General features: G+C 38.9%; 2 protein-coding genes across 3 annotated transcripts in view; one reads left to right on the forward strand and one right to left on the reverse strand.

Moving 5' to 3' along the window:
• cttnbp2 (cortactin binding protein 2) overlaps positions 1–6,087 on the forward strand; it is a 41,583-nt gene extending 35,496 nt beyond the window's left edge. The window contains exons 16-24 of one of the 2 annotated variants that reach the window (XM_057347788.1): positions 27–208; positions 1,312–1,490; positions 1,569–1,774; positions 1,887–2,066; positions 2,180–2,231; positions 2,329–2,428; positions 4,045–4,191; positions 4,754–4,841; positions 4,966–5,080. In XM_057347788.1, the coding sequence (XP_057203771.1) occupies positions 27–208; positions 1,312–1,490; positions 1,569–1,774; positions 1,887–2,066; positions 2,180–2,231; positions 2,329–2,428; positions 4,045–4,191; positions 4,754–4,807 (1,100 nt within the window). In that variant the 3' untranslated portion in view covers positions 4,808–4,841; positions 4,966–5,080. Of the gene's footprint in view, positions 1–26; positions 209–1,311; positions 1,491–1,568; positions 1,775–1,886; positions 2,067–2,179; positions 2,232–2,328; positions 2,429–4,044; positions 4,192–4,753; positions 4,842–4,965 lie in introns of both variants that reach the window. The other variant, XM_057347787.1, reaches the window with a different exon arrangement.
• A 740-nt stretch (positions 6,088–6,827) lies between these two features.
• On the reverse strand, positions 6,828–25,606 carry cftr (CF transmembrane conductance regulator). The gene is made up of 27 exons (XM_057348086.1): positions 25,288–25,606; positions 24,585–24,695; positions 23,551–23,662; positions 22,928–23,143; positions 22,723–22,812; positions 21,915–22,078; positions 21,090–21,215; positions 20,495–20,741; positions 19,615–19,707; positions 19,265–19,441; positions 18,910–19,101; positions 16,258–16,352; positions 15,475–15,561; positions 14,573–15,284; positions 14,338–14,475; positions 14,099–14,136; positions 13,590–13,867; positions 13,164–13,243; positions 12,867–13,017; positions 10,955–11,182; positions 10,561–10,661; positions 9,968–10,201; positions 9,175–9,330; positions 8,996–9,085; positions 8,742–8,914; positions 7,665–7,770; positions 6,828–7,510 (listed from the first exon to the last, which is right to left on the reverse strand). Exons 1-27 carry the CDS (start codon positions 25,338–25,340, stop codon positions 7,298–7,300), a joined length of 4,461 nt encoding a protein of 1,486 aa, XP_057204069.1. The 5' UTR covers positions 25,341–25,606; the 3' UTR covers positions 6,828–7,297.
• Positions 25,607–25,869: the final 263 nt, after the last annotated feature.

The following is a 25,869-nucleotide window of genomic DNA, read 5'->3' on the forward strand; positions in this document are numbered from 1 at the left end:
ACATTTCTCCTTGCGTTGGTTGGCAGGTCAGGATGGGCTATACTACTTCCGGGAAGAGAGTTTTTTGATTGGCACGGTGGCCAAGTCACGCCTACAGGGTGCTGAGCTACGGTTACAGCAGCACTTCCGCTGGGTTCAGCTGCGCTGGGACACCGAACCCCTCAATGGCATGCTGGGACGTCATCTCCGAAGAAAACTCCTTCACAAGGTCAGCTGTGCCCATTATCTAATGAACCACAGGGAAGACCAACAGACAACCAGAATAGCCATTCAGCTCTAAATTTGGTCCAGATCGTTTAGTATGTTTAGAACACAGTGAGTGTGTCTGCTGATTCATTCATTATTGAAATCTCAAAACATTGGCGTGATTTTGGTGAATGAAATTCCACATGAATCATGAAATCTCATTTTAAATTGGGGTTCTGGAATTCTGAAACATGTACATTATTGGTCAAAAGTTTAGAGGGACTTGAATGAAATGTTTCTCACTAGTCAACAATGAAAAAAGAGTGATCGAATGTTTGAAATAATAAGTGTGCAAACTACAATTTGAAAAAATGAAAATGGATGACTTGGACCACATAAGAAAACAGGAGACAAGAGTATGACAAGAGTGTGTTTTTGCAAGTTATAGGCAAAACTTTGAGGATGCTAAAATATGACATTATTTATATATCGTCGCTGTCCTTCCAAAACCTTGGATGTCTAAATTTGTTGTTTTTCAGGAAATGGAAAAAACACGGTACTTTTTAATGCTTAGGTATTCACGAAACCCAGTGACAAACATTAAGTGTGACTAATAATAATGATTTATGGCAAAAAATAAAAATCACGAAATATGAAGATACAAGGTTTCAGAAGGACAGGAGCGATATGATGTAGTTTCATTTATTTTGTAATTGTTTAGTCACAACAAGTGACTAGTTGAGGTTTACAAAATTATAAAAAATCTAAATTGTGAAAAGTTTTTTAATAATCAATGACCCTTTTAAACTGTAGTGTACTTTTATATGGTAGCTTTCAATCATTTTATTTTGAGTTTTATTTATTCTCGTCTTTCTCTTTTTCTATTTCTCTTTTTTTTAAGGTCTTTTACTTCATATTATAACATGTTCTTGTTTACATTTTTTTTTCTTGTTATACCATGTGATGCTGTGTTTTGTGTATGAATGGCAATATGTTTATGTATAAAATTTGGATTGACCCAAAATGGCTGCATTATGGTATGGATTAGACTTCAGTCTTTGTGGACTTTATATATGGTATGTAATGTAGTTGTTAACTGTGTCTTTTCTTCCTGTGGCCCTGTAGACTCAGGGGCGGTGCTGGACATGTGATGAGCCTGTACCCGAAGCTCTTTCCTGGGTGTGCTCAGTGTGGCATCAGCTGAATGCCTGTCTCTCACGTCTGGGGACTTCTGAGGCCTTGCTGGGCCCTTACGTCTTCCTCTCCTGCCCTGTGCATCTAGAGCAGACCCAGGCCATTCCCAAGTAAATTCAATAACTTTGCATTTCGTAAGGGCACTGAACCCTTACAATTTGTGTTTATTGTAGTGTGTATATGTTTAGATGGTTGGCAAGGCTTTGGAATGCAGTCATAGTTCCACGTGTCGAGGACGCTGTTATATCAAGAGTAACAGCCAAGCGTTCGGCCTCGCAGCGACGGTCTCCCAACAACAACGGTCTCAGCCCGGGTCAGAGAGCTGTAGTCAAAGCGGCTCTGAATATTCTTCTGAATAAAGCCGTGCTGCAGGGCTGCCCTCTGTCTAGATCAGGTACAGCACCATAAGCAGCTCTGAATTATCGCACTTACATTAGTAACTGTACTAACATAACATCTCGACTTTTAGATTTTCTTGTAACAAACAACTTTATACCCACCTTTAGAGATTGACAGGCTCTTACCGGAGTTCCAGGGAGGATGTTTCCCTCTTTCCTCTATTGGCTCCTACAGGAAAGGTGGCAGGAAAGGGCGTGATGGCAGTGCATGGAGACGAGCCAACACTAGTCCACGGAAAAAAGGAAGCCCTGCCTCTGGGAGGAGCTCTAGCTGTTCCTTTAGAGAAGGTGAGGAGAAACACAGTGTTCAGTTTACCTCTTTTACAGTGATAATATGCATTTTGCATGTGTTTATACTATTTTCTGTCTCAATAATTCATATTATTTTGTTTTTTACGTAGTGTCTTTGGCTAATTCATGTGCTGACCAAATGTCAAATGGCAATCATACAAGGTTTGTATTGTATGAGCGCGTGTGTGTTTATAATGCCAGCAGATGGCAGTGTTAACTCAATAATCATGAACTGGATTTTGTGAACGTATTGTTGCAGAGTTGGTGTTGATCTTTCTCTCTGTTCTGATGATGAGACTGATCTAATCCGAGAACTCCAGACCATGTGCTCTAGTAAATCAGAGCCAGACATAAGCAAGGTAATATATTCACATGTAGATATAAGCACATATACATTGATCTACTAAAGAGTAAATATTTTGTGATGGTTAAGGTCATACTTTGGTTTATTGAGCGTCCAACAACAAGTTTACGTACATACACGGTGTAAAAACACTTTCATTTTTTAATAGTAGGCAGTTATTTTTGCCTTACTTCTTGACTGACTCTCAAATGATTCGTTCGGAGATTCATTTGTCTAAATCCCCTTCATTCTGTCGGCCTACTCCTATCGGATTGGTCAGACGGTCTAGTCTGCTGTGATTGGTCTACCGCATGCAAATGGAACATAGGCCAGCATTACACGGAGTGACGCAAATCAGACCCGGAACTGAAATTAGAACGACAGACGACTCGTTCGCGTGATTCAGAGTCAACTCCTTTTTTCCCAAGCCAATAACTTTATTCGTTCACTTTCAGCTTTACAACTTGGCAGTCTGCTTACATTCACACCCAGCAACATTACACACTGCATGAAATGTAATTTTAAGGACATTGTAATAGTTACTCGTTAACATAAAAGCTTGTGGTTCTTGCTTGGTTATACAGTACACCATTTGCCATTTGTGCTGCAGACATCAATGGTGTTTTGATTGGCAGATGATGAAACAGGCTCACAAATCCGTATCTAGGGACCAAAGACATAAGAAAGGGCTAGTTGGCTAGCCAATAAGCATCCACCTCAAACAACATCACTACCTGCCTTTAAAACACTCTTTATACCTTGTATTTGGTTTATTTGTATTTTTTAACTTAAAGGAACAATACGGGGTTTTTTGGAGGATCTATTGACAGAAATACAACATAATGTACAAAACTATTTCTTCAGAGGTGTATAAAGACCATACGTAATGAACCGTTATGTTTCTAATAACTTAGAATAAGCTGTTTATATCTACATACAGAGCAGGCCTACATACATTGAATTCGCCGCCATGTTTTGTACAGCAGCCCTAAACAGACAAACAACTCTACAACGCACGTTTCCTCTTCCTCTCTGCTGCGGTATAGTGGTGAAACGGATGATCTGTGATCCGTACAGATCGTACTCTACGGTTCGGAACGCATGTGACCCGTGGATTAACTGAAAGTTTATTCATCATTGAGTAAGAGAGTAAAACGCGCTCTCTCTACAGGTCCTAACGCGTCTCTGCAGGAAAGTCTTTATAATATTAGTGCAGGTCCTAGCTCCTGCCTGACTTTTATCCTTCTTTTTATACTTAAAATCCACAGACCTTTTATTTTATGTAATAAATAAGACATCGCTCTTTCTACAGTCTTTCTAATGCCCGCATGATCTCTTCCCTGCGTCAACATGAGAAAGACACCTTTTTGTACTGTGGTGGCCACCGTCGTGTTTGGACTGAGCGATTCATTGCAAATCTATAATACAACGCTAGTGACCGCTGTAAATCAAAAACTGCGCCTTTAACATCCAAACTTCATAGCAGTTTTTGTATCCACTAGTCTCAGCTTTGAAAAAGCTTGTTCTGACTGCAGAGACTTTCTGTTCGATCCACACAAACAGTTTGGTGAAGTTGAGCATGTGTTTTTGCAGTTTCTCGGAATTGCTCATTGCCTCTTTTACCTGGTACAGATCGCTCTCTCTAAAGAGGACTTCATCATGCTTCCAGACTCCAGACCGCCCAGTGCTCGGAGGAGTGATGGTGAGGTCACGCCGTCCCAAACACATCCTGTTACAACAGAGAGTGTCATGGATATGGCCCTTCCTCCACCACAGAAGGCAAGCCTTTGAAAAATCACCACAGCTTTGTTTCAAAACCTAGTGAGCTGCCTACTGCTTTCATAGACAGCTGCCTTCTGAGACACAGTGTGCTTACCCTTACGGGTTAATATAAGCTGCAGTCATTGTTTTTAATTACACGGAGCTATTACAATATACTGGTTGACAATATAATTGACAATAACGTGGTTGATGTTAAAAACTATGATAATCTATATTGTGTTAATTCTACATATACGATAATATGTAAATAATAAGTTTCACTTTAATAGCCACAATGGTTACAAACTCTTTCTTTCTGCCTCCTTTCACTTGTATTTTGAGTGTTATTCATTGGTCAAAAAAGTTGAAACACAAAATAAACTAAATTAAATATGAATTTAACTTTTTAATTATTTTTCAAAAAGCATTACAATTTCACAATATCATTATCGAGAATTCATTTGGACATTTGGAAGTTGAAAATTGGATTACACTAGTTTTTATCAATACGTTTTGGTATTGAATAAATTATACATTTACAGATAATTGACATTTCTCTTTCCTTGTTCACCATCTTTAGATTTCTTTTTCATTGAGCATGTTGCAATGCATGCTGGGATTGCCTTCTTCATGAAGTATACATGCGATGCTGCCTTGAAATTAAATGAGTTAAGTTCAGAGCATGCCCTAAAATGTTACCACCATGGGTAGCCCATCAAGTTTTGAAACAAAGCACATCTTAAAAGCGTGTTCTCGCTTGTATTCTTCATATATTTTTGCATTTGTTAAAAGATCGACAGTCGTCATTCTTCTCCCCGGCGAGCGACGAGGCCCAGGTCACATCTGCCCGTCCCCAGCAGCAGAGGGGTTCAGCAGGCGAACACAACCATCGGCAGCAGTTCCCCTCAGAGTCACAGCACTCACCCAAACAGACACACCGTGAGCAGCAAAGCAAGGCAGTCCCCATCTGACAACAACAGAAACAAGTTTCCACAAGACGAGATCTGGTTCCTGGACCCGAACTGTAATGAAAACTACGGTAGTCATGGATAGACACAACCCACTGCCCTCCCATTATCCGTTATCACCCTCTGTGTTGTGAAGTTAGGTTACCGGCAGCATTTTGGTATTTGTACATGTTGTCCATACTTGTTACACTATATTACATTGTGTACTTTGGGACCATAGTTTTAATATATTAAACTGTTGAAGTAACTTTAAAAAAGTAAGAATACAAAAAGTGCTTGAACACTTTTGCCTTTTAGGTAAAATGTTTTGGATCAAAGTAAGAGCAGGTTGTGTTTTTGCTCTCTAGGATTTTTATTCAAGTGTTTTCTGTTTAAGTGAATGCTGAGTTTTAAAAAACTGTTGAAATCAGGGTTTTACCAAATATGTGTAAATAAGAACTGGGAACTTAAACGTTGTATAGATTATTGTGTGCGTGCGTGTGACATTGCGCTTGTACAGTACATGTGCGTTGGAGAATCTTAAAGGGAAAATGAGAACTGTATATACTGTTTGTAATATGAAATTTTAGTTCATATTTTTTCACTTGTTTCAAAAACTAAATGTGGCAATAAGCTTCGCCATTGTGAACACGGGATATTTTGTCTTTTTTTCTGTTAAGCCATAACTAATATTTTTAATTAATTTCGTGCGTGCTCAGTGACCGGCTTGAACTTTGACCCTGTGTGAAAACCAACGATGAAATTCCGAGCAGCGCGTTATTTCGCGTTTTCTTGTGTATTGAACATTAAGGATAAACAAGTATTCTTTTTAACCTCAGTATTGTTTATATATGTACAGAAGAGATTATAGTTGACCTGATGTTTAATTGTATTATAGGTGTCTTATGAGGTTCAGAGAAATCGTCCTGTTTCCTCCAAGCACAACGATTAAAAATGCACTATCCTAGACACGAGCCTAGCCTTTGGTTTTCTTTCACAAAACATCTTCGCTCACAGCAATAGTTCATTCAGGGGCTCGGTTTCACAGACACAGCTTAGCTTAAACCAGGACTATGCCTTAGTTGAATTAAGATATTTATGTCGCTTTTATAAAAATCCCTTAGAAGAATACATTACTGGTGTGCATCTTGAGACAAAACAATGGCACTGATATATTTTAAGATATTTCTGGGCAAGTTATATTGAGTGAAGACAGGTCACACATTCATTTTACTCTGGGACTAGCCTCGTCTGTGAAACCGGGCCATGATGTTTTAAACCCATATGAATCATAAAACAAAATAAAATTGTATTGTTTATGCAGGTACAATAAACAGGGACTAAGGCTTTCAATCTTTGAAAGGATGCAAAAGCATTCTAGAAGAAATGCAAATGACTCGTGCGCTGTATTCTATACTATAGGCGTTATAGAGCCATATTACAGCTTTAGTGAGAAATGGAGAATTTATAATAATAAAATTAGAGATATATTCAAAGAAAAACAGATGGGTGTGTAATGATGAGGTGACTTTCGGGTCTATATAAAACAGAATTATTCAGATCTGTTCAGCTGGAATAGTCTATCACTTCCTATGTTTTTCTATCTTCTCTCCCGAACTTTCTCACTATAACACAAGAGCAGCGATGATGTCCTTTCCTGATCAATCAACCCGCTTTGATGAATAAACAACACAACACATGCAATCTTGAAAAATATATTTGTTGGCAAGTTTTGCATTTATATATTTACATATTGAAATAATAAAATAAAATCTAGTTCGTGCCTTTCCTAGTTTAATGACTTGCCTAAAGAAACAAGAAAATATAGAAATTCCCATTTCATTGTTTCATTGTCATGATTAATACAATCCTTGCAGATATGGTTTAACATCAACACAATAAATTAGATCGTCAAAGAGAAATGAAAACATTTGACTTGAAACGTGATCAAGAGAGATGAATCCTAAAAGTTATATGATACCGTTTTTACAGCGTTCAATTATTCATTTATTATGTCTCATTGTGTGAGGCTCTGGAGTACCTCCTTTGACATTAAAGCGTTCCTCCACCTGAATTCTATCAAAGGTTATGAATCTTGTTTATATCTCCTCAAATGTGTTTCACAGACAAGTCCATCCTATAATGTACCATTTGGAGGAAAAACAAGCTTGAGATGTTTAGAGGCGAGTGTCTTGGATATTGTCTTCTGCCTCTTCCTGTAGCGTTTGAGTCACTGAGCTGAGTTTGGTCTGAGGGGCGCGCATGCTAGAATTACGCCGGGGGAACAGTTTGAGACACTCCGCTGGACTTATGGCCTGCTTCAGGTGACTGGTCTCATTCAGCAGCTTCTGGATGGATTCGTAAGGCTTCACCTGACCCTTTTCCATCATCTGCAGCATGGACGTTTAGAGAAGAGGTTAGGATTAAAATTATTCACAGCACAAAAAGTTAAATAGTGTCAGCTCTCGTAAAGCTTTATCTGCAAATAATTGGAATTTGGGAGCGGGACTAGTTGTTGATTGGAAAGAGAGTTGAGATCCTTACCAAGAATGACTGGCACTCAAGAAGTGGCTCCACTTTGTGTTCAGATAGTAATATAGTGCATGTGGAAAAAGACTGTCGCAGTGTCTTCTTTAATACCTTTACTGTCCTGAAACCAGACAAAACGCAACTACTAGTTTTACACTGAAGGCATCATCAGATTTTTGTTTTTTTAATTAGTTACTAAACCAAGTCTGGTTGATGCTAATGCCCGGTTTCACAGACAAGGCTTAAGACTAGTCCCAGACTAAAATTGATGTTTTAGCTTTTTAAACTTAAAATAACTTACCCTGGCATATCTTGAAATATGTCTGTGCCATTCTTTTGTCTCAAGATGCTCACCAGAAGCATGGCATTATTTTAAAAGTGACTCAGATATCTTAATTTAACTAAGGCATAGTCCTGGCTTAAGCTAAGCCTTGTCTGCGAAACCGGGCCTTTATATTCCAAATTTCAGTAATAATTCAATTTTACTGCCCTATGATTCCATATACCATAGACATAAATCAAACTCAGTAGCTGCATACCAATTCGCATACTATCCGTCCTAAATAGTATTCGAAAATAGAATTAGTACGTCCCAAATCGTAGTATGCTGAAATGAGTATTCTCAAAGTACCCGGATGGTTTCTGGTGAAAATTCAAAGTGTGAATCCATGGACACTTAACGGCTGATATTACCCACAACTCACTGCGAGAGGGCGGAGTTTAGTGATGCTACACTGCATCAATAAAATTAAATTAGAGATACTTCGCTAAATTAATAATTGTAAGTATAAAGTAAACATTCCATACGAAGTAATGAATGAATAAATACTTCAATGCAAGGAAGAGCTGTATTTTGATGTTCGTGACAGTTAAGGATCAAAGTATCGTCTAGGCAACAAGGGCCTCTTCTGTTTCGCGTTAGTATGTCCCAGTGCGTGCATACAGTTTTGCTATGCACAAAAATGTACTGTATATACTTTTCCATAACAGAAACAGTACATACTTTAAGGGCATAGTATAAGTAGGCGAATTGGGATGCAGCAAGTGTCTTGTCTGTTATTTTGTTTAACAGGTGATATTGTTGGGACACACATGGGGTCGAGATGAGCGCTAGGTTCGTCCAGCAGAAGGATGCGGGCTCTGCTGAGGATGGAGCGTGCCAGACAGATGAGCTGCTTGTGGCCGTAACTCAGAACGTAGCCTCCATATTCCAGCTGGAAGTCCAGTTTGTCAGGGAACTGCTCAATTACTGACTTCAGACCAACCTTTACACAAACAAAAGGGTTAACATTAATTAAAACTTTGAATGCAAATATTATTTTGGACCCCTGCAGCAAAAACCCCACCTCGTCAGCAACCCGCCACAGCTCCTCATCACTATGGCAAGCATAAGGGTCCAGGTTCATGCGGAATGTTCCCGTGAAGATGAAGACTTTCTGTGGTGGTGCAAAAGAATATTTCCAAATAATAAGATGTAAGTAGTTCTCAAGAGAGGTGATCAAAGCTTGCCCTTAAATGATGTTACCTGAGGCACCACGCCAAAAGCTTTCCTCCACTTTTGAAGAGGCATTTTGTTCCAGTTTACTCCGTCGATGGAGATGTCACCATCAGTGTACACCAGCTTCAGCAGAGCATTGAATAGAGAACTCTTTCCTGAACCTGTCCGGCCCAAGATACCCACCTGAAGAAGCAGACAGCATCAATTTAATCACTAAAGCTATTGTACACAGGGGTCCAAAAGACTGAAAATTCAAGATTCAAAATCTAATTTAAACCTTAAATTTAAAGAAGTTTTATGATTTAAAATTGAGGCTATATTTATGTAAGAATTTATTTGAAACCTTTTCTTAAAATTCTGTACATGTTATCAATGTTTTATGGTATTATTGCAAAATTTGTCATCTACGTTACAGCTTTGTTTACATTATATGAAAAAAATGATACTGTATGCGCATTTTCCTAATAGCACCATTAATACAATTTTGTTTTTACTGAAGCATCACTGATATACACATTTTTGTCATGATTTTTAAATGCATTTGGTATTTTAAATTGATATTTTGACATTTCACAGGTAGTACAGCCAATGAACTTGTATTTTGTAATAATACCATATATCCTTTATATTTCATACATCACTTTTATTTTTTGCCTGTGCTTCGCTTCCCTGTATCTACTGTAAAGCTGCTTTGAGATATATATATATATATATATATATATATTGCAGTGTTGTGAAAAGACTATAGCAATAAATTTGAATTGAATAAATTCAGGGAATTCGATCACTAGATGTGAGCATTTCAACATTAGTAACATACCCTCTGTCCCCCCTCCACAGTAAAGGAGAGATTTTTAAGAACAGCGTGCCCCGCCTCTGTGTATTTGACCATCAAATTGCGCACATCGATCTGACCATGGCTGGGCCATACTGTGTCGGTCCGGGCATCTTTGTTCTCAATAATCAGGTCGGAGCCTTTCCCTTGGTCCAGTTTGGATTTGGGTGTTTCAGACGGGAGGTCAATGAACTTAAAAACCCGGTCAACAGAACGCATCTGGAGGAAGAAGGATTAGAAAGCCTATGATGTAATGAGGTCCACTGAAGTCCAACCTGCATGCGATTTGTTTAGCCTTTAAATGATGCCTGACCCGTGTTTGTGTGTCCTTAGGGAGGCAGTATGCGCACACGGTTACACTCTGTGTCGGTGCCACAGGCAAAATATACATATCAGTATTGTAACTATTCTGCAGATAGTGTAGTAGAAAAGGAAAAACAAAACGTTCTGCACTTTGATAAACTCAGTCAGTGTTTCACTTTGAGAAAGATTTTTTTCTCAGCTTAACAGAACAGGACGATTCCTTCACAGCTGAAAAACAAGCCTGTGGGTGCACTACAAACAAAAGACCCACGCACCATTCCATCCACCGCGATGCTGGTGGCAACACACCACTGGAAGGTGCCTAGAATGAGCATTGCCAGGCATATGACGATACCAATCTCACCCGGTTTATCCTCTGTGGAATAATGCACACACACACACACACACGCCGACAAGCAAGTGTAAACATCAAGTACAACCGTACACACAATGACCTCAGTTCTACACTTCAAAGGCATTTTCCAAGCACTGCTCGCAATTACTGCTTAATAAAACCAATTGTCTGTAAAAGTCACTAAATCAGGCGTTCATTAGCTTTTTGGACTCGGTAAGTCCTCAAATAAACAATGGCATCTGCTCGCTCTACTGTGCTGCTTGTTTAGTTCTCTCTCACATATCTTGCCTAGATACAGATGGACGAGCTCTTACGGTTGGTTCCTACCGCAATCCAGGCGGTCAGCGTGAAAAAGAACACAAAGATGATGTCGGCGCGGAAGAGGAACCATCGCAGGGTCGACAGGTAGAGGAACCAGGTGGCAGTGTGGGTGTTGAGGGCCTTCTGGAACAGGTTCTCAAAGTAGGCCTGACGCTCAAAGGCCCTGATGGTCCACAAACCCTTTAGTGAGATGATGAGGTGAGAGAAAATTGGGCTCCGAGCTAAAAGACAAGAGAGAAAGAGTTCTTTACGTACATCTTGAAACATGGTGCTTCACAATGCCATTTTAGCTGTATGAAAACTATAAAGAACTTTTAACATTCAAAGAACCTTTCTGTTTCACAAAAGATTCTTTGTTGTGGAAAAAAATTCTTTAGACTTTTAATTCTTTAAAAGTTGCTGTGAAGAACTTTTTGTAGCACCAAGAAAAACATGATGAATTCATCTGATTGCACGTTTGGAGAAGTTAAACAGCAGTTTTTTGTGCTTTTGCCATTCTGTCATTTAGTTTCATTATATGTTCACAGTCAGGTGGAAACTTTACATCTATGAAAACTTTTTTTTAAAGTTGGCAAACTATTTTTCTTTTTATTGGTTAAATATTTGCAAAATCTATAGACAAACAAAAAGGAAACCAATATTAATGATTTATGAAAAAAGATAAAAGAATGAAATATAGAGATATAAAGTTTCAGCCCAACTGCGATTATATGGAAACTATAAAAGAAAAGAATGACGCTATGTGAAAGTCTATTATATAACAATTGTGACATTTTTGAAGCTTTGGTAAGCTTTTGGTAAGCTTTGGTAAGCCGACTTGATATATTTTTCTCATTTGTTTTTGGCCAAGCACCAAAGTTGATGTGCGTGCTTTTGTTTTATTTTGTTGAATATTAAAAAAAAATGGGTCTAAAAAAATGTGTCTTTAATTGAAAATGTTCATGTGCTTATTACTGTATTTTGTAATCATCTACTGTATGCCGCACATAACCAAATAGCAAGAGGTCAAAAGGAGAAAGGAAGAAATAAAAGTCTTGCTCCGTGCCCCCTGACATTCATCTGATTCTGACCTCATAAACAATATGAACTAACGCTCAAGTTCAGCTACCCATATTATCACCAAATCATCACATTTTCCACATTCATCACAGTTGTCCTTGCAACATTCCTATCCCTTTTCTATAGGCAAAACAAAGACTTCAGCTCCACTTGTCAGAAAAACAATGATGTTGCGCAGTTTTCTGGGATTCCCGCCATGAATGTTGTTGCTCGTCAGTTGTGGATGATGAGAGAATGATGTCAGGATAACAGAATAGGAAATCCCTCACCGGGTTTTAGGGACCCTGCCAACTCTGCATTACAAAGTACGGAAAGCTATAGTTGCTTTCTCTGTGGCCCTGGACACACTGACAGTTAGAGGTTCATTGACCATTAAGGATTAGAGGACTTCCGGTCTAAATGACAGTATATTCACCAATCGAGATGGGACGCATGGCTAAGACCGTTGTTTTGTTCGGTGAAGCTTCTGACAGGAGATGATTGGTTGACAGACAAGGCTCTGACAACACCACCCATGCCACTTCCTCTGAGATATCCTGTCTCTTTCTGGTTGACTCATCCATCCTCCGCTCCTCCTCTGTTTTCGGACCTAGTGCTGACCTCACATCAGCCCCTGTCTAACCGGACTTGTCATCCCCCGTCAGCGGGCCACATAAGTGCGTCAGGAAGCCCCATGTTCAACTACACACTACACACTACTGACTGGTGGAGCGTTGCGCTAGCAACACCAGAGTATGGGTTTGATTCCCAAAATGTGAGAAAGCATTGTCTGTCTAAATAAAAGCATCTACTATTTCTGCATGCAAAGAAAGTCCTGACCTCTGTGCTCCCGATTTGCTCGTGTACCTTCTGTCTCAAGCTGCTTCAGCTGTTGTCCTGTACGGAGGAAATACTTCCTCATCACAATGAAGATGATGGCAAGTGGAGTAGCCGCAAGGAATATGTACGGCCTCACAATGGACACCACAAGAATACATCCCACCACCACCAAAGTCAACTGTAGAAAGAAGAGAAAAGAGCCATGAAGGTTAGTTTATGTTTAGAACTGAACTGTGCAGAAATGTAGATCACCACATGTTTCAATAAGAACCCGTTTAAATAAGCAATGTTTTTGACAATAAATGTTTGTTGAAGAGGTCAAACCTGAACAAAGTCAAACATGAGGAGAGGAAGCATGTCGTCGATTGTGGCCATGTCTTTGGTGAACCTGTTCATGATTCGGCCTGCAAAAATGAAAGCAATATACAACAAATAGTTAAGCAAGAGGTCAGAAATGAAAGCTGTGATAAAGTCATAGTTCACCCAAAAATGAAAATTCTTTCATCATTGGTTCACCCCCATATTATTTCAAACCTATACGACTTTCTTTCTTCTGCAAAACACAAAAGAAGATATTTTGAGAAACCTTGATAACCAAACAACATCTTCCCCCATTGACTGGACACAAAATCACTGTGACATTTCTCAAAATATCTTTGTTTGTGTTCCACAATTACGTGAGGGTAATTAAATGATGGCAGAATTTTCAACAATGTTTACTTCTGCAGCCACACAGAAGCAATACTGTACCTGTTTTCATGGTATTCAGCACAGACATGGGTGCCCTAAGGACAGCATGAAACATCTTCTGGTGCAGTTTCTTGGAGATTGTGATCATAGTGTGGACAAATGGAAGACCTCTGAAGAATCCCATTGCCAGTATGCTCTCTGAAGTGGCCACATATATATAGAGGATGTAATAGCTGCTTGTGGGGGTCACAATGATGGCCTTGCTCTTTTCAGGTAAGGACATGTTGGACTTGGTCATATTTGGGTCAAATCGGTGATGCTCTTCTTTCCAAAGGTCACTGGAGCAAAATAAAGAAAAAGTATTTTGTAAATAACAATAAAAATTGGATCTCTTCATTAAATGAGTCTTCTGCCCACAAGAGGTAATAGTGACTTTTAGGACAATAGTTGTTTGTTTAGAATCATAAACTTCAGCAGAGCTTGTCCTTGACATCTACTGCTATGCTACTGACTTGCTACTTCATTTCTGTAGATCTTTGTAAAATGATGAAAGGAGGTAAAACACTCACTCAGTTATGAGAAAAATTCCTGCCACAGAACCTGCAACCTGAAATAATGAAAAGAAACGATGTGTATTGCTATCAACAACAGTCCTATGCTTGTTTAAAACCATTCAACAAAATTCCACAGATTTCAGAATTGTAGATTTTTACAAAAATCAGCAAGGTGCTTCTTTCTGTGCCTGGTCAGTATTGCAGTCAGTGTGCAAATTATAAATGAAATGTATATTAAAAAACCTTTCGATTACCTCAACTGCAGCAATAATGAAGATGAAGATCAGAACATAAAGAAGACTTTTGTTATTAGACACATATCTGACATATGTGTTCCACTTTGTCGTTTCGAATACCTCCTCTATTTCATCGATTTCATCAATTAAGCACACCTGCGAAATAAAACACATTAGATCAAGTAAAAGGACATCACCAATGAAATGTAATAATATGATGCCAGTGCGGTTGCCAGGTTTTCACTTTTCACACCTCAGTGTTCTCTTCCTCTAGGACTCCGGTGATGTCATATGCACTGTTGGACAGACGGCGGGTGTAGAAGTCCAGCTCAGAGGCCAGTTCGCCCTGAGGGACGACGGAGAGCCGTTGACGGAAAGACGACTGAAGGTGGTCACGTCGGCCTTGACCTTGTGCATTGGTCATGAAGGCTAACACAGACTGTCTCCTCTGACCAGCCATATGGACTCCATGATTGTGATACACGTCACTTCCCATGAACGATTCATCCACTAGCTCGTTCTCAGGTACAAGGGAGAACTTGCGGTCTGGTAACGTCCTCCGAACCTCTTCCTCTGGTGACTGAATGAAGGATGCTTTCCGAGCCGCTCCGAGAGGATTGATGATCACCGAAGGTTTGCGCTCATCTAAGTACATAGGCTTAGAGGGGGCGATCTGACGGTAGGAGGAACGCTGAGGACGCGCACCCGCGCTCTCATCCACCGAAACACGCCGGAGGGTCTCAGTGAGGATGGAGCAACGGCGTTCGGCGCTGATGTTGTCGTAGGCCTCCAAACCCAGAAGCAAAGAGCTGAAATCAGGTCGCTCTGACTGAAGTTCTGAAAAGGTGCCGTAGAAAAAACTTTCACCATTGTGGAGCAGTAGGATCTTATCAGCACGCTTCAAGTGGTCAATCTTATTTGTTACCAGGATGCGTGTCTTGGAGGCCATCAGCTTACACAGACATCTGGGTAAATACAAAAAATGAGTTATACATCAGTAAACGTATATACAGTAGTCACTTCAGTGTTAGTGTAATTTCAATGTTAAAGTCAAAATGTTGTATTATAGAATGTTTGTGCACTTATAGAACAAATCAATTAAGCTAAATAGTGAAAAGAATTGAAAATGTAATACAGTATGTACTGTATACATACTTTTCAAAAATATCCTTTTCTGTTGCAATGTCCAGATGAGTAAAAGGTGCATCAAGCAGGTAAACATCAGCATCTCTATATACAGCCCTGTACAGATAAAATAATGGTATTTTAACATTTAAATAAATGTATTTTATTATTTAGAATCTGATATATACAGGGGCAGTTTCCTGGACAGGGATTAGACTAGTCCTAGACTAAAATAAATGTAAGAGCTGTCCAAACGGAAAACAACCTGCACGGACATATCTTAAAATACATCATTGCCTTTGTGTTGTCTCAAAATGCAAAAGGCATTTTTGTTAAAACCACTTGAATTCCCTAATTAAACTAAGGTCTAGTCCTGGTTTAAGCTAATCCCTGTCCGGGAAACCAGCCCTTAATGTTTAAGACAATGTTTAAGTACATATACAGTAATAAAACAAACAAGATGTATTTTGGTCTGTCATGCCAGCTCTCACATACAATACTTAAGAAAATAAAGAGGCTCATTTGGTTTATGGTTGTAAGATCATGTTGAACTGTATTAAACCGTGTTTCCTTTTGACTTTATGGCTGTGTAAATCTAAAAGACGTTTTAGATGTACATGACCACAGAGTCAATAGTCATATGGTCATCAAAATGTCATGGGATTTACTTCCTTCCCTAAACTTTTGTGGGAAAGAGCAGCCGTTGAGAAAAGGCATGGTGGGATCTCCGGCATACTGAAACTTTGGTCAGTACAGGTGCTGGAGAACACCTGAGGAGTTGAGAGATGTTCAGGTGAAAGTAGGGAGACATACCTGGCCAGAGCCACACGTGCCTTCTGACCCCCACTTAAGTTCAAACCCCCCTCAGCCATAGGAGTCTTGTCCTTCTCAGGCAGAGCAGCCAGATCCTAATAATGAAACAGACAAAACCATCAAACAGTGCAGGTGAACCTACGACAGCTCATGGCTACAAAGCTTTTTAGGGAAACATACATAAATGTGACCCTGTCCCTGGATCACAAAACCAGTCTTAAGCACGGGAACATTTTTAGTAAAAGACAAAAACACATTGTATGGGTCAAAATTATCGATTTTTCTTTTATGCCAAAAATCATTATATTAAGTAAAGATCATGTTCCATGAAAATATTTAGTAAATTTCCTACCTTAAATATATAAAAACTTTATTTTTGTGAGTGGATGATCTGCCACAGTGCCCCTGATTAACAACTCCAAAGGCAATTTTCTCAATATTTTGATATTTTTGCAATCTCAGATTTCTGAGTTTTAAAAAGTAGTATCTCGGCCAAATATTGTCCTATTCTAACAACTCATACATCAATGGAAATCTTATTTATCCAGCTTTCAGATTATGTAAAAATCTCAATTTCGAAAAATGTACCCATAAGACTGGTTTTGTTGTCCAGGGTCACAAATGTGAACTTAAGTGCTCACTTTGCTATGTATTTGAGGAAAAGACTGTGCATTTTAATAATCCTGAAAGTACTATACTGGTATGATAATTGAAAGCATCAAATCAGTTAAAATATTAAATGGAAAACACTTTCTACTACATAATGCGGGTACAGATTCAATGTAGGTCGACTCGTAAGAAATGAGAGAAAGTTTTAAGTTTAGACACACAAAGGAAAAAAATAACACAAATACATACATAGACAGTGTATTTTCAGTTAAAAGCATTTCATAAATGTGATGCAACAGATAAAAGGGTTTATGTCCCCTATTATTTAATTAGCCAATAAAAAATAGTTAAGTCATTGTCATGAGCCAATAATAGTGGCCTGCATAAGTGGGAGAGACGGTATGCAGCATTTCATTGGATAAAAATCTGTGTAGTCCAGGATGAGTCAAACATTTTTGGTCAATTTTTTCAGTCAATAATGACTTTAGCAGGTATCTGCTAAAAGTGGATTTTGTCAGAATTTTTTTAAATTTAAATAGACTTGAACCTAAACACACATAAACCAAACACCACAAAACTAAAATGTCATGCGTCTTTTACATCTTACCTCGTCCTCGGCTCTCTCTGTCCATTGTAGCATTAAAAATAATAAAATTATAATTAAAAACAAGGGATGTGGTTAGAAAAACCCTTGACAAACAAACCAGTGGAAAGCACTGGAGAGCTCTTGTTTTAAATGTGGAAATGCGTGAGTTTACTGCTCAGATATACAATGAATGGGCTCTGAAATTTTACTATATCAGTGCCACAAAAGAAAATACACACACAACACGAGTGTACAACCAAGGCTTTCACTTTACATATTAAAGACTCCACAAACCCATTTATTGTCCTGTTAGCCTTTCCATTTGCATATAGAGCATGTTTCTAGTCTATGACGCAGAAGAGTAATGCTAGGAACCCGTCTGCATCTTGCCATACACAGAAAAAGACTTGTTGTGTTTACAACACATTGCGGCTTCTTGCTAGTTAGCACACAAACGGCTAACTTCTCACACAACGTTGTTAAGTTCTTGCCTAGCATTGTAACCACAACAGCCAGCTCATTCTTTCAGCTGTTCTGTTGTTACCAGTCTGAATGTTTCTTTACAAACAGTCATAAATTGTACTCAACATTTATTGTGAAAACAGGCTTTGTTTGTGGGGAAATGTTACCCCCTTTGGAAAGATATGTGACTGATTTACCATTTAAAAAACACACAGTGCCAGATGAGACATATCTGGACCATCTAAGAGTTCTGTTGTGGCTACAATGTATTTACTTATCAAGACATTATAACAAATGTAATTCTTTGAATTTAAAAGCTTTTGTTGAGTTATGCTAAAATGACACAAATATGCTTATATCCCCCTTTAAAGACTCAAAACCAAACATATCTCAGATACTGGCACTGATATACATCATGCACACATCAGCTTTCTACTGGGATGTGAATGTGTCCTCAACAGATCTGACGCTCCTTTCATGTAGGCTCATTAAACAAGGGGCCTGTCACTCAACACATCGGCTGCTGAGAGTTGCACGTGATTGGTTGGCTTGGTATCAAGAGATCGAGAGCGAGGGGAGAAAACCATATTGAGTGGGATAATATGACACAGTTCTGCATCTAACAAAGGTTCTCAGTTTAAATGCCAGGTGAACATTCCATCGAGAGAGAGAGAGAGAGAGAGAGGAGAGAGAGAGAGAGGAGAGAGAGAGAGAGAGAGAGAGAGAGAGAGAGAGAGAGAGAGAGAGAGAGAGAGAGAGAATGAAGAAACAGGCAAAGCCAAAGAACTTCATTGGATAAAAATCTGTGTAGTCCAGGTTGAGTCAAAGGATGAGAGGAGACAAAGAGAAGGACTTGACTGGTTGAATGAGGTCAGAAAATATCGACAGAGAAATTGAAATATAAACAAGTGAGAAACAGAACAAGGTGGAAGTAAGACTTAGGTAATTGGAGAAACCATGAGCATATAGAAGAACATTCATTTATTTGTCAGTACCTCCTCGAGCTGGCATGCTTTGACCACACTATTGTATCGGTACTCATCATAGGTCAGACCAAAGAGGATGTTGTCTCGGATGGTGCCAGGCATGATCCAGGCTGTTTGGGAGGAGTAGGAGATTCGACCGCTGTGTCGGATCTTCCCGGAGGAGGGAACCAGCTCTCCGAGGATGGTCATCAACAATGAGCTCTATAAATACAGACAATGTCAGAACAATAACAACATTACAGTTTCCTTTGCTAACCCATTCTGTCATATTTTGGCCTATATTTTGTTCGGCTGCGTTTTACTTCATTGTAATTGCATTAACTGTATGTTTGAGATATTTAAGCAACAAAAAATAGCTTCCCACCTTCCCAGATCCCATAGAACCAGTAACAGCCAACATCTCCCCTTTCTTCAGATTCAAGCTGATGTCCTTCAGTACAGGAGTGACACACAGGTTAGTGAAGAAGAGGCCTGCATCTCCATTAGGATGACCATTAGCTTTGTTCTCCTGCTTGATCCTTTCCAAAAGCTCGCCGGTACCCTGAACAATAGATAAATGTTATGTACCTCCATTAACACACACAGATGTTTAATGTATGTTTTCGACGCAATCTGTGGATCGGATCTGTACCATACAATAATGATTAAAGGTATTTGGGGATTTAAAGCAGACAAACATTGTGTAGATCTGAACTGATCAGACCATAATTTTACCTCATCCCAAGAAGCAGTGACATTTTTCAGATCCAGATCTGTGATGCTGAGGTCATACTCCAATAACTTGTATTCTTCATTACTAAGAAATTCCTTGAGGATGTAAATGACACAGGTTAATGTTTTAGAGTCGTGGATACAGGAATGATCCCAGAAAAGGTCAATTCTCTCAAAATACAGTTTACAGCATTACATAATGGTATAATTATGCCATTTATACAGGCGAAGGAGCTTTTAAACTAAAGGGTGAAATATGTTTTCAGGACAAGGGTGAAAATATCAGACTGGGCTAGCTGTCACATTTTTATTGGTGTCATATGTGTTTTAAATGTATGTGTCAAGGCATTTTCCATTGTGACAACTTACCCCACTTACCATATTAACTGAGGCACATTGTCACAAAAGGTCAATGTGTCCACTGAACAGTTTCTTATTATTTGGGCAATGATGAAAATGGTGGAAATCAGGCCTTAAAAGCCATATAGAAACTGATTTTGGAAAAAACTAAATGATGTGATGACTAGCCCCAGCTCCACTACATTTTGAGACATAGTTTTGCTGAAAGGGAAAGTTCACCCCTAAATTTTAATTATTTTATCATTTACTCACTCCCATGTCATTCCAAACCTGAATGACTTTCTTCTGCAGAACACAAAAGAAGATATTTTGAAGAATGTTGGTAAACAACATCGGCCCCCATTGACTTTCATTGTATGGACACCAAACCACTGAGACATTTCTCAAAATATCTTCTTTTGTGTTTCACAGAAAAAAGAGTAATATACAGTATGTTTTGAACAACATGAGGGTGATAAAATGATGACTGAAATTATTTTTTGTGAGCTATCCCTTATGGTTCAGTACATAAAAATGCACTCACTTCAATTTTCCAAATGAGACGCATGGTGTCGTACCACATCTGAATTGAACCGGGCAGCTGTCGTGTGACGGTCATACGCAGCACCATGCAATAAGAGAGAGTGGTGAATATGCGGCGCAGGTTGATGCCGCGACTGAGGGCGTGAGGCACCACTGCCGCCACAATCACAAAGATGGCAGAGAAAAAGTACGCAGAGCTGTAGAAGTAACGCAGGGAGCCAATTTTCCTGGTCAGCTTTACCTCATCCCTAAAAACAGTTCACGGAAAAAAGAATCACAAAATGAGGGGAAATGCCAGAATATTTGGAGTCTGTGTCATGAGATATCGAATAGCCAAAAAAACAACGGGACATTGATTCTCCTAAACCGAGCTGATAACAACACACAAAGGCACGTCGTGTGCTGCGGTAAATGTAATACTACAGTGAAACATAGGAAGACTGACAAAAAAAGAGCCTCTAATCCAACACTATCCTCCATAGAGTCTCTTACTAAAGATGCTCATTTCTAGTAAAGCTATAAAAATCAAACATAATTATGAATTTGACTTGTTTAATAACAAATGAAGTACATCTGTATGTAACATCGAGCCTTACTGTCTGATGTTCTTGATGAGTGTCTCCATTATCTCCTCCCAGCCGTAAGCCTTCACCGAATGCAGGTTCTCCATGATCTCTGAGGTCAGAGCCAAACGCTTGTTGGTCAACAGAACCTTTTGTGTTCTGATGGAGAACAAAAATGAGACAGAATATTTGTAATGATCTGTCTGTGTTTACAGTACTCCTTGTTTGTACATAAAAACACTACAAAAAACTGTGGGTGTAAATACAGTACATCTGACTAAACATGTTGTTATGGATTAAAAATGCACTAAATGCAGACAGCATACAGTACATATTGAACTGGCCTTCATTGTCTTTATATGAAAACCATTGCATCTATGACAGATCCTCACAAAAACAGCTTCTATGTGATAATTTGACCGACATTGTTTACATTTCTGAAAAGCACAAGGATAACCAGCCTCCTGATTACAGGAGCAGAACTGAACTACCTGTTCAAACTCTTCAAAGCCTTTAACCAGAATGAATCACAGCTGGAATGTCTGTTTGTGTGGGAGCATTAAAAGTATTTGGAGAGATGTCTCTCAATCAATTCTGTGCCACTTTCTGTGCCAAAGGAAGCATTTTTTGACAATATTAAAGGTGTGGTGTGTAATTTTTTGGAGGATGTATTGACAGAAATGCAATATAAGATACATAACTATGTCTTCAGAGGTGTATAAAGACCTTAAATAATAAAGTGGAGTGAGCCATTGGTTGCAACTCGCAACCTCACCACTAGATGCCGCTAAATTTCATACACTGGACCTTTAACCTTTTGGTGTTTGGGCATGGGTGGATGGTAGTTTTGAGACTTACTTGTAAGGACCCATTTTATGTGAGAGAAATGCTTGCAGGACCCCCAGTAAAGAAATTGCGGCCAGTGCACAGAAGCTGTTGACATCAATGAGTTCCCAGATCAGACCGGTACACAGGATGCACTGCAGCGGTGATATCCAAACAAAATGGGCCATACCTAAGCTCTGTTTCATAAAGAAAATTAATCTATAAACAAATTGACAAAATATACATATATATACAAATTTAGTGTATGACTGTTCAGAATGTTAGTTCCATGCATACCACAAAGATGTAGAATACATCGTCGTGAAAACTAAATTAAGACTCGTTTTATTCAGTGTTTATGTTTCAACCAAATACCAAATACTGCAAAAGCAAACATACAGAGCCACACACGTATATAACATTTCACAGAGAGGTTTGAAGCCATTAGGAAAAATTATAATACAAATAGTACATTCTATTCCTCAGAATTGCAATAGCTACAAATTTCAAAGAAGCTCAAACCTTCTGAGGGAAGAGGGCTGGAGAACTACATTAAATGCAGGTGTTAATTGCTTCAGAACACTTACAGAGTGTATCAATATTCAACACCCTGGCTCTACCTTCTCGAGAGATTCCTGAGTTCACCCATCGTCCCTTCTGAAGAACCAACCTGCTTATGTCTTTGGCCTTTGAGTAATACAAAGGCTTATATCAATATTTTCAAAAGTGACTTGTGTCTTCTTTGGTTCACAATTTAAAAATAGTGGCTCAAATTAACCATATTTTACAATCATAAAAAAACAATTTTACACAATTTACTATTTCGTCATTCTATACTTGCCTGATCAAACTTTCCAAGATTGGCTGACATCAGACTGACCAGCTGACCTGTGCTGATCTTGTCCAAGACTCGGCTAGAAAGTTTCAAGGTCTAGGAGGTAAGGAGAAATGTATACAGTTCATACAGTTCTTATGAATATTTTGTGTTACTGATGGTATTTCAAATTTCAACCATTGGACCTATACAGTGATATCTGAATGCAAACCTTTTTATAGATGATGCTAAAGAGAGCAATCCTGATTTGCATGCCCAGGCGGTGCAGCCCAAACATGGCTGGCTGGAGAAGAAGAAAACGGGCAGTGAACAGCAAACCAAGGCCCAGGGCAAGAAAGTAGCCCATGTCTCGTTCTGGATCATGGGCTGGGTCAAATGATGCAATGATCCGTCCTAAAAGCTGAGGCTGCACTGTTTTTGTGACCTCCTGAAAAATGAACAGAAATGATTAGACTAAGACAAAACATCTTCAAATGTGTATTGCAAATACAGGTATTGCCTGTGTATCATTACGCAAGTTAAAGTTTATTGACATCTTGGAAACACTATGCCCAGATTCTGAATATTTTGATATTATACGTATAACTAACAAACTTTTTACTTATTTACACTGCACTAAATACTGTACTAAACATGGATGTTTGGCTTTGCAGGTACACACAAAAACAACAAAATGATCAAGAAGAATTAACTCTGTTATCAATCACACATCACTCCATGACCCATATGCAAATAATTGGCAAGCTGTAGCATTAAGAAAAGTTTAACACTCAAATCCAAGTACATGAAAGAACAAAAAAGAGACATGTAGACATACACTCTTTGGACACTTACGCCTATATACAGAAGGATGCCAAATAACAGAAAAGGTCTTAGGAAGCATCGTGCCAGTGCTCGAAGTAAACTGGGTTTTTTCCTGCCGGAGGCAACATCTCTGTCCCATTCTCTGTTTAGGAAGAAAGAAGAACTGAATAGAACCATTAAACAGCCCTTTGCATCCACCCACCCACATAAAACCAGTATGGTCCGCATTGTTTCGTGCACTCCTGTATAACCAGGGTGATTTAACCAACTTATTAAACATCTCAACAAGACCTGCTCCAACCTGTTAATTGAATAAAAAGTTCAAATTCCCATCACCACTGCATGTTGAATAAAAGAAATGCCCATCATCTATCACTCACCAGGAGCCTGGCACTTTAAAAGGTCATTTTAGATGCCCATTAGCAGGCACTGGCATGAATGTATTGTGATTTATGTGAGTCATGGCCTGGGAGGAACTTTACTGGAACAGGGGGGTGACATTTAAGGGGGTTGCCCACATTTAATTCTTCTTTTTTCCACTTTCTTTTGTCAAAAAACACGACACAGACACTGGCTTAAAGGTGTGATATTTGGCTCCCTTGAGTAACAGTGCTTTTGAGGACTCTGAACATAACAATAGAGACCAAAGCTGTGAGTTCTGTTTGGGACACTTCATTATGTAAATGTGTTCACTTACACATTGAGTCAACAAGTTTTATTAGGATACAGTTCTGGACACATTCAGGAGACCACTTTAAAACAAAATCAGTAATTTACAAATACAGAAAGTACAACATTACATATTTTTTCAATGTTTGCTAGTGAAAACACTTGAATCAAATGTTTATATGAAATCAAACTACATTTACATTTATGCATTTGACAGACGCTTTTATCCAAAGCGACTTACATTGCTTTATCCTATACATTTATACATGTGCAATCCCTGGGATCGAACCCACAACCTTGCGTTGTTAACGCAATGCTCTTACCACTGAGCTACAAGAAATATATACCTATATACCTATTTTCAGAAATTAATAAATCAGGATACAAATACTAACTTTTCCAAACGCTCTGCTAGGACATCTGCTGTATCTTCACTGGGAGCTTGATAAACATCAGATGGCCTCAGTTTCTCTCTAAAACCCTTTCTCATAATAGGGTTTGTCCACCTGCAAACAGTTGAAACAAGTGTTGAAAACAGTTGTTTTACTATTTACATGTTGTGGCCATTTTATTGATTGTAGTGAATCGATTTGTTAGTTTGAAAAGTAAATGTATAGTGAGAATTAGATTAAAGTATAGTTATTTTGGTCATATGTACAGTGACAGCACGTGAATGCTGGCGTCATACTCTCAACTCAATGGTAAATCAAACTTGTGTAAAATATATGTAGGCTATATGTGTAAAGCAAGACCATTACGCAGAAGTTTTCTCCAAGTAGTAAAGAGACTAGACTGGTTATTAAACTCATTTTTGTGCTGTTCAATTTATTATACAATGTTGTCAAAATGTTCTAGAACTTGGCTAATTTATTGTCTATAATCGTATGAAAGGGTTTGAATGAAATACTTAGTTTCCACGCGCTCTGCGCACACTCAATAGGCTACATGTACAGACGAAAGAAATCTGAGTAAACTAATAGACTAAAATGTATCTAAAATATAACACGAGTTCCAAGACATATCATTGCGTGGTGTGTTAGTCCAAACGTGAATACACACGCACAAAATCTAAAACGTAATATTCCTGTTGCGTCTTACCAAAAGAAGTATCTCGATAGGCAGTTAGCATCATCCACAGGTGATCTCCGCATCCTCAAAATACCCCGAGGGTGACAACACTTACATCGGGTGTCAGTTTAACTTATGTCCGTTGAATGATCTCTCACAGTGGCTGTCGTCCACGTAGTGCGCAAAGAGCGCGATGATGTTGAGATTCGCTGCCAATATTAAGACGACAAAGTAAAATCTGTCGTATCTAGCGTCATTGAGAACATCAAAGAGCTGTCTATTGTTGCTTATAAAGAGCCCATAATGACAGCTGCGCCGTGATTCAGTGAGAGAAGTGCGCTCTCTCAGCGCCCACCGCCAAAACTCCTTTGGGCATGTCATCTTCGAAGTGTCAGTCTTTTACAGAGATGCTCACGTGTTGCTTTACAGCACCAAGCGGTGTGTCATCAGAAGATAATTCTGATGTTGCTTGAGAAAAACATCAACACGTTTAACACATCACCAGCATTTTAACTCATACAAATGAAACTGTACCCATTGTTTAATTACTCCACAGACTTCCTGGTTTTGTGATATATGCCAGGGGAATAGTGGAAGGAGGTTTTAGGGCAT

The sequence above is a fragment of the Triplophysa rosa genome, linkage group LG12 (genome assembly GCF_024868665.1).
Source record: "Triplophysa rosa linkage group LG12, Trosa_1v2, whole genome shotgun sequence".
NCBI lineage: Eukaryota > Metazoa > Chordata > Actinopteri > Cypriniformes > Nemacheilidae > Triplophysa > Triplophysa rosa.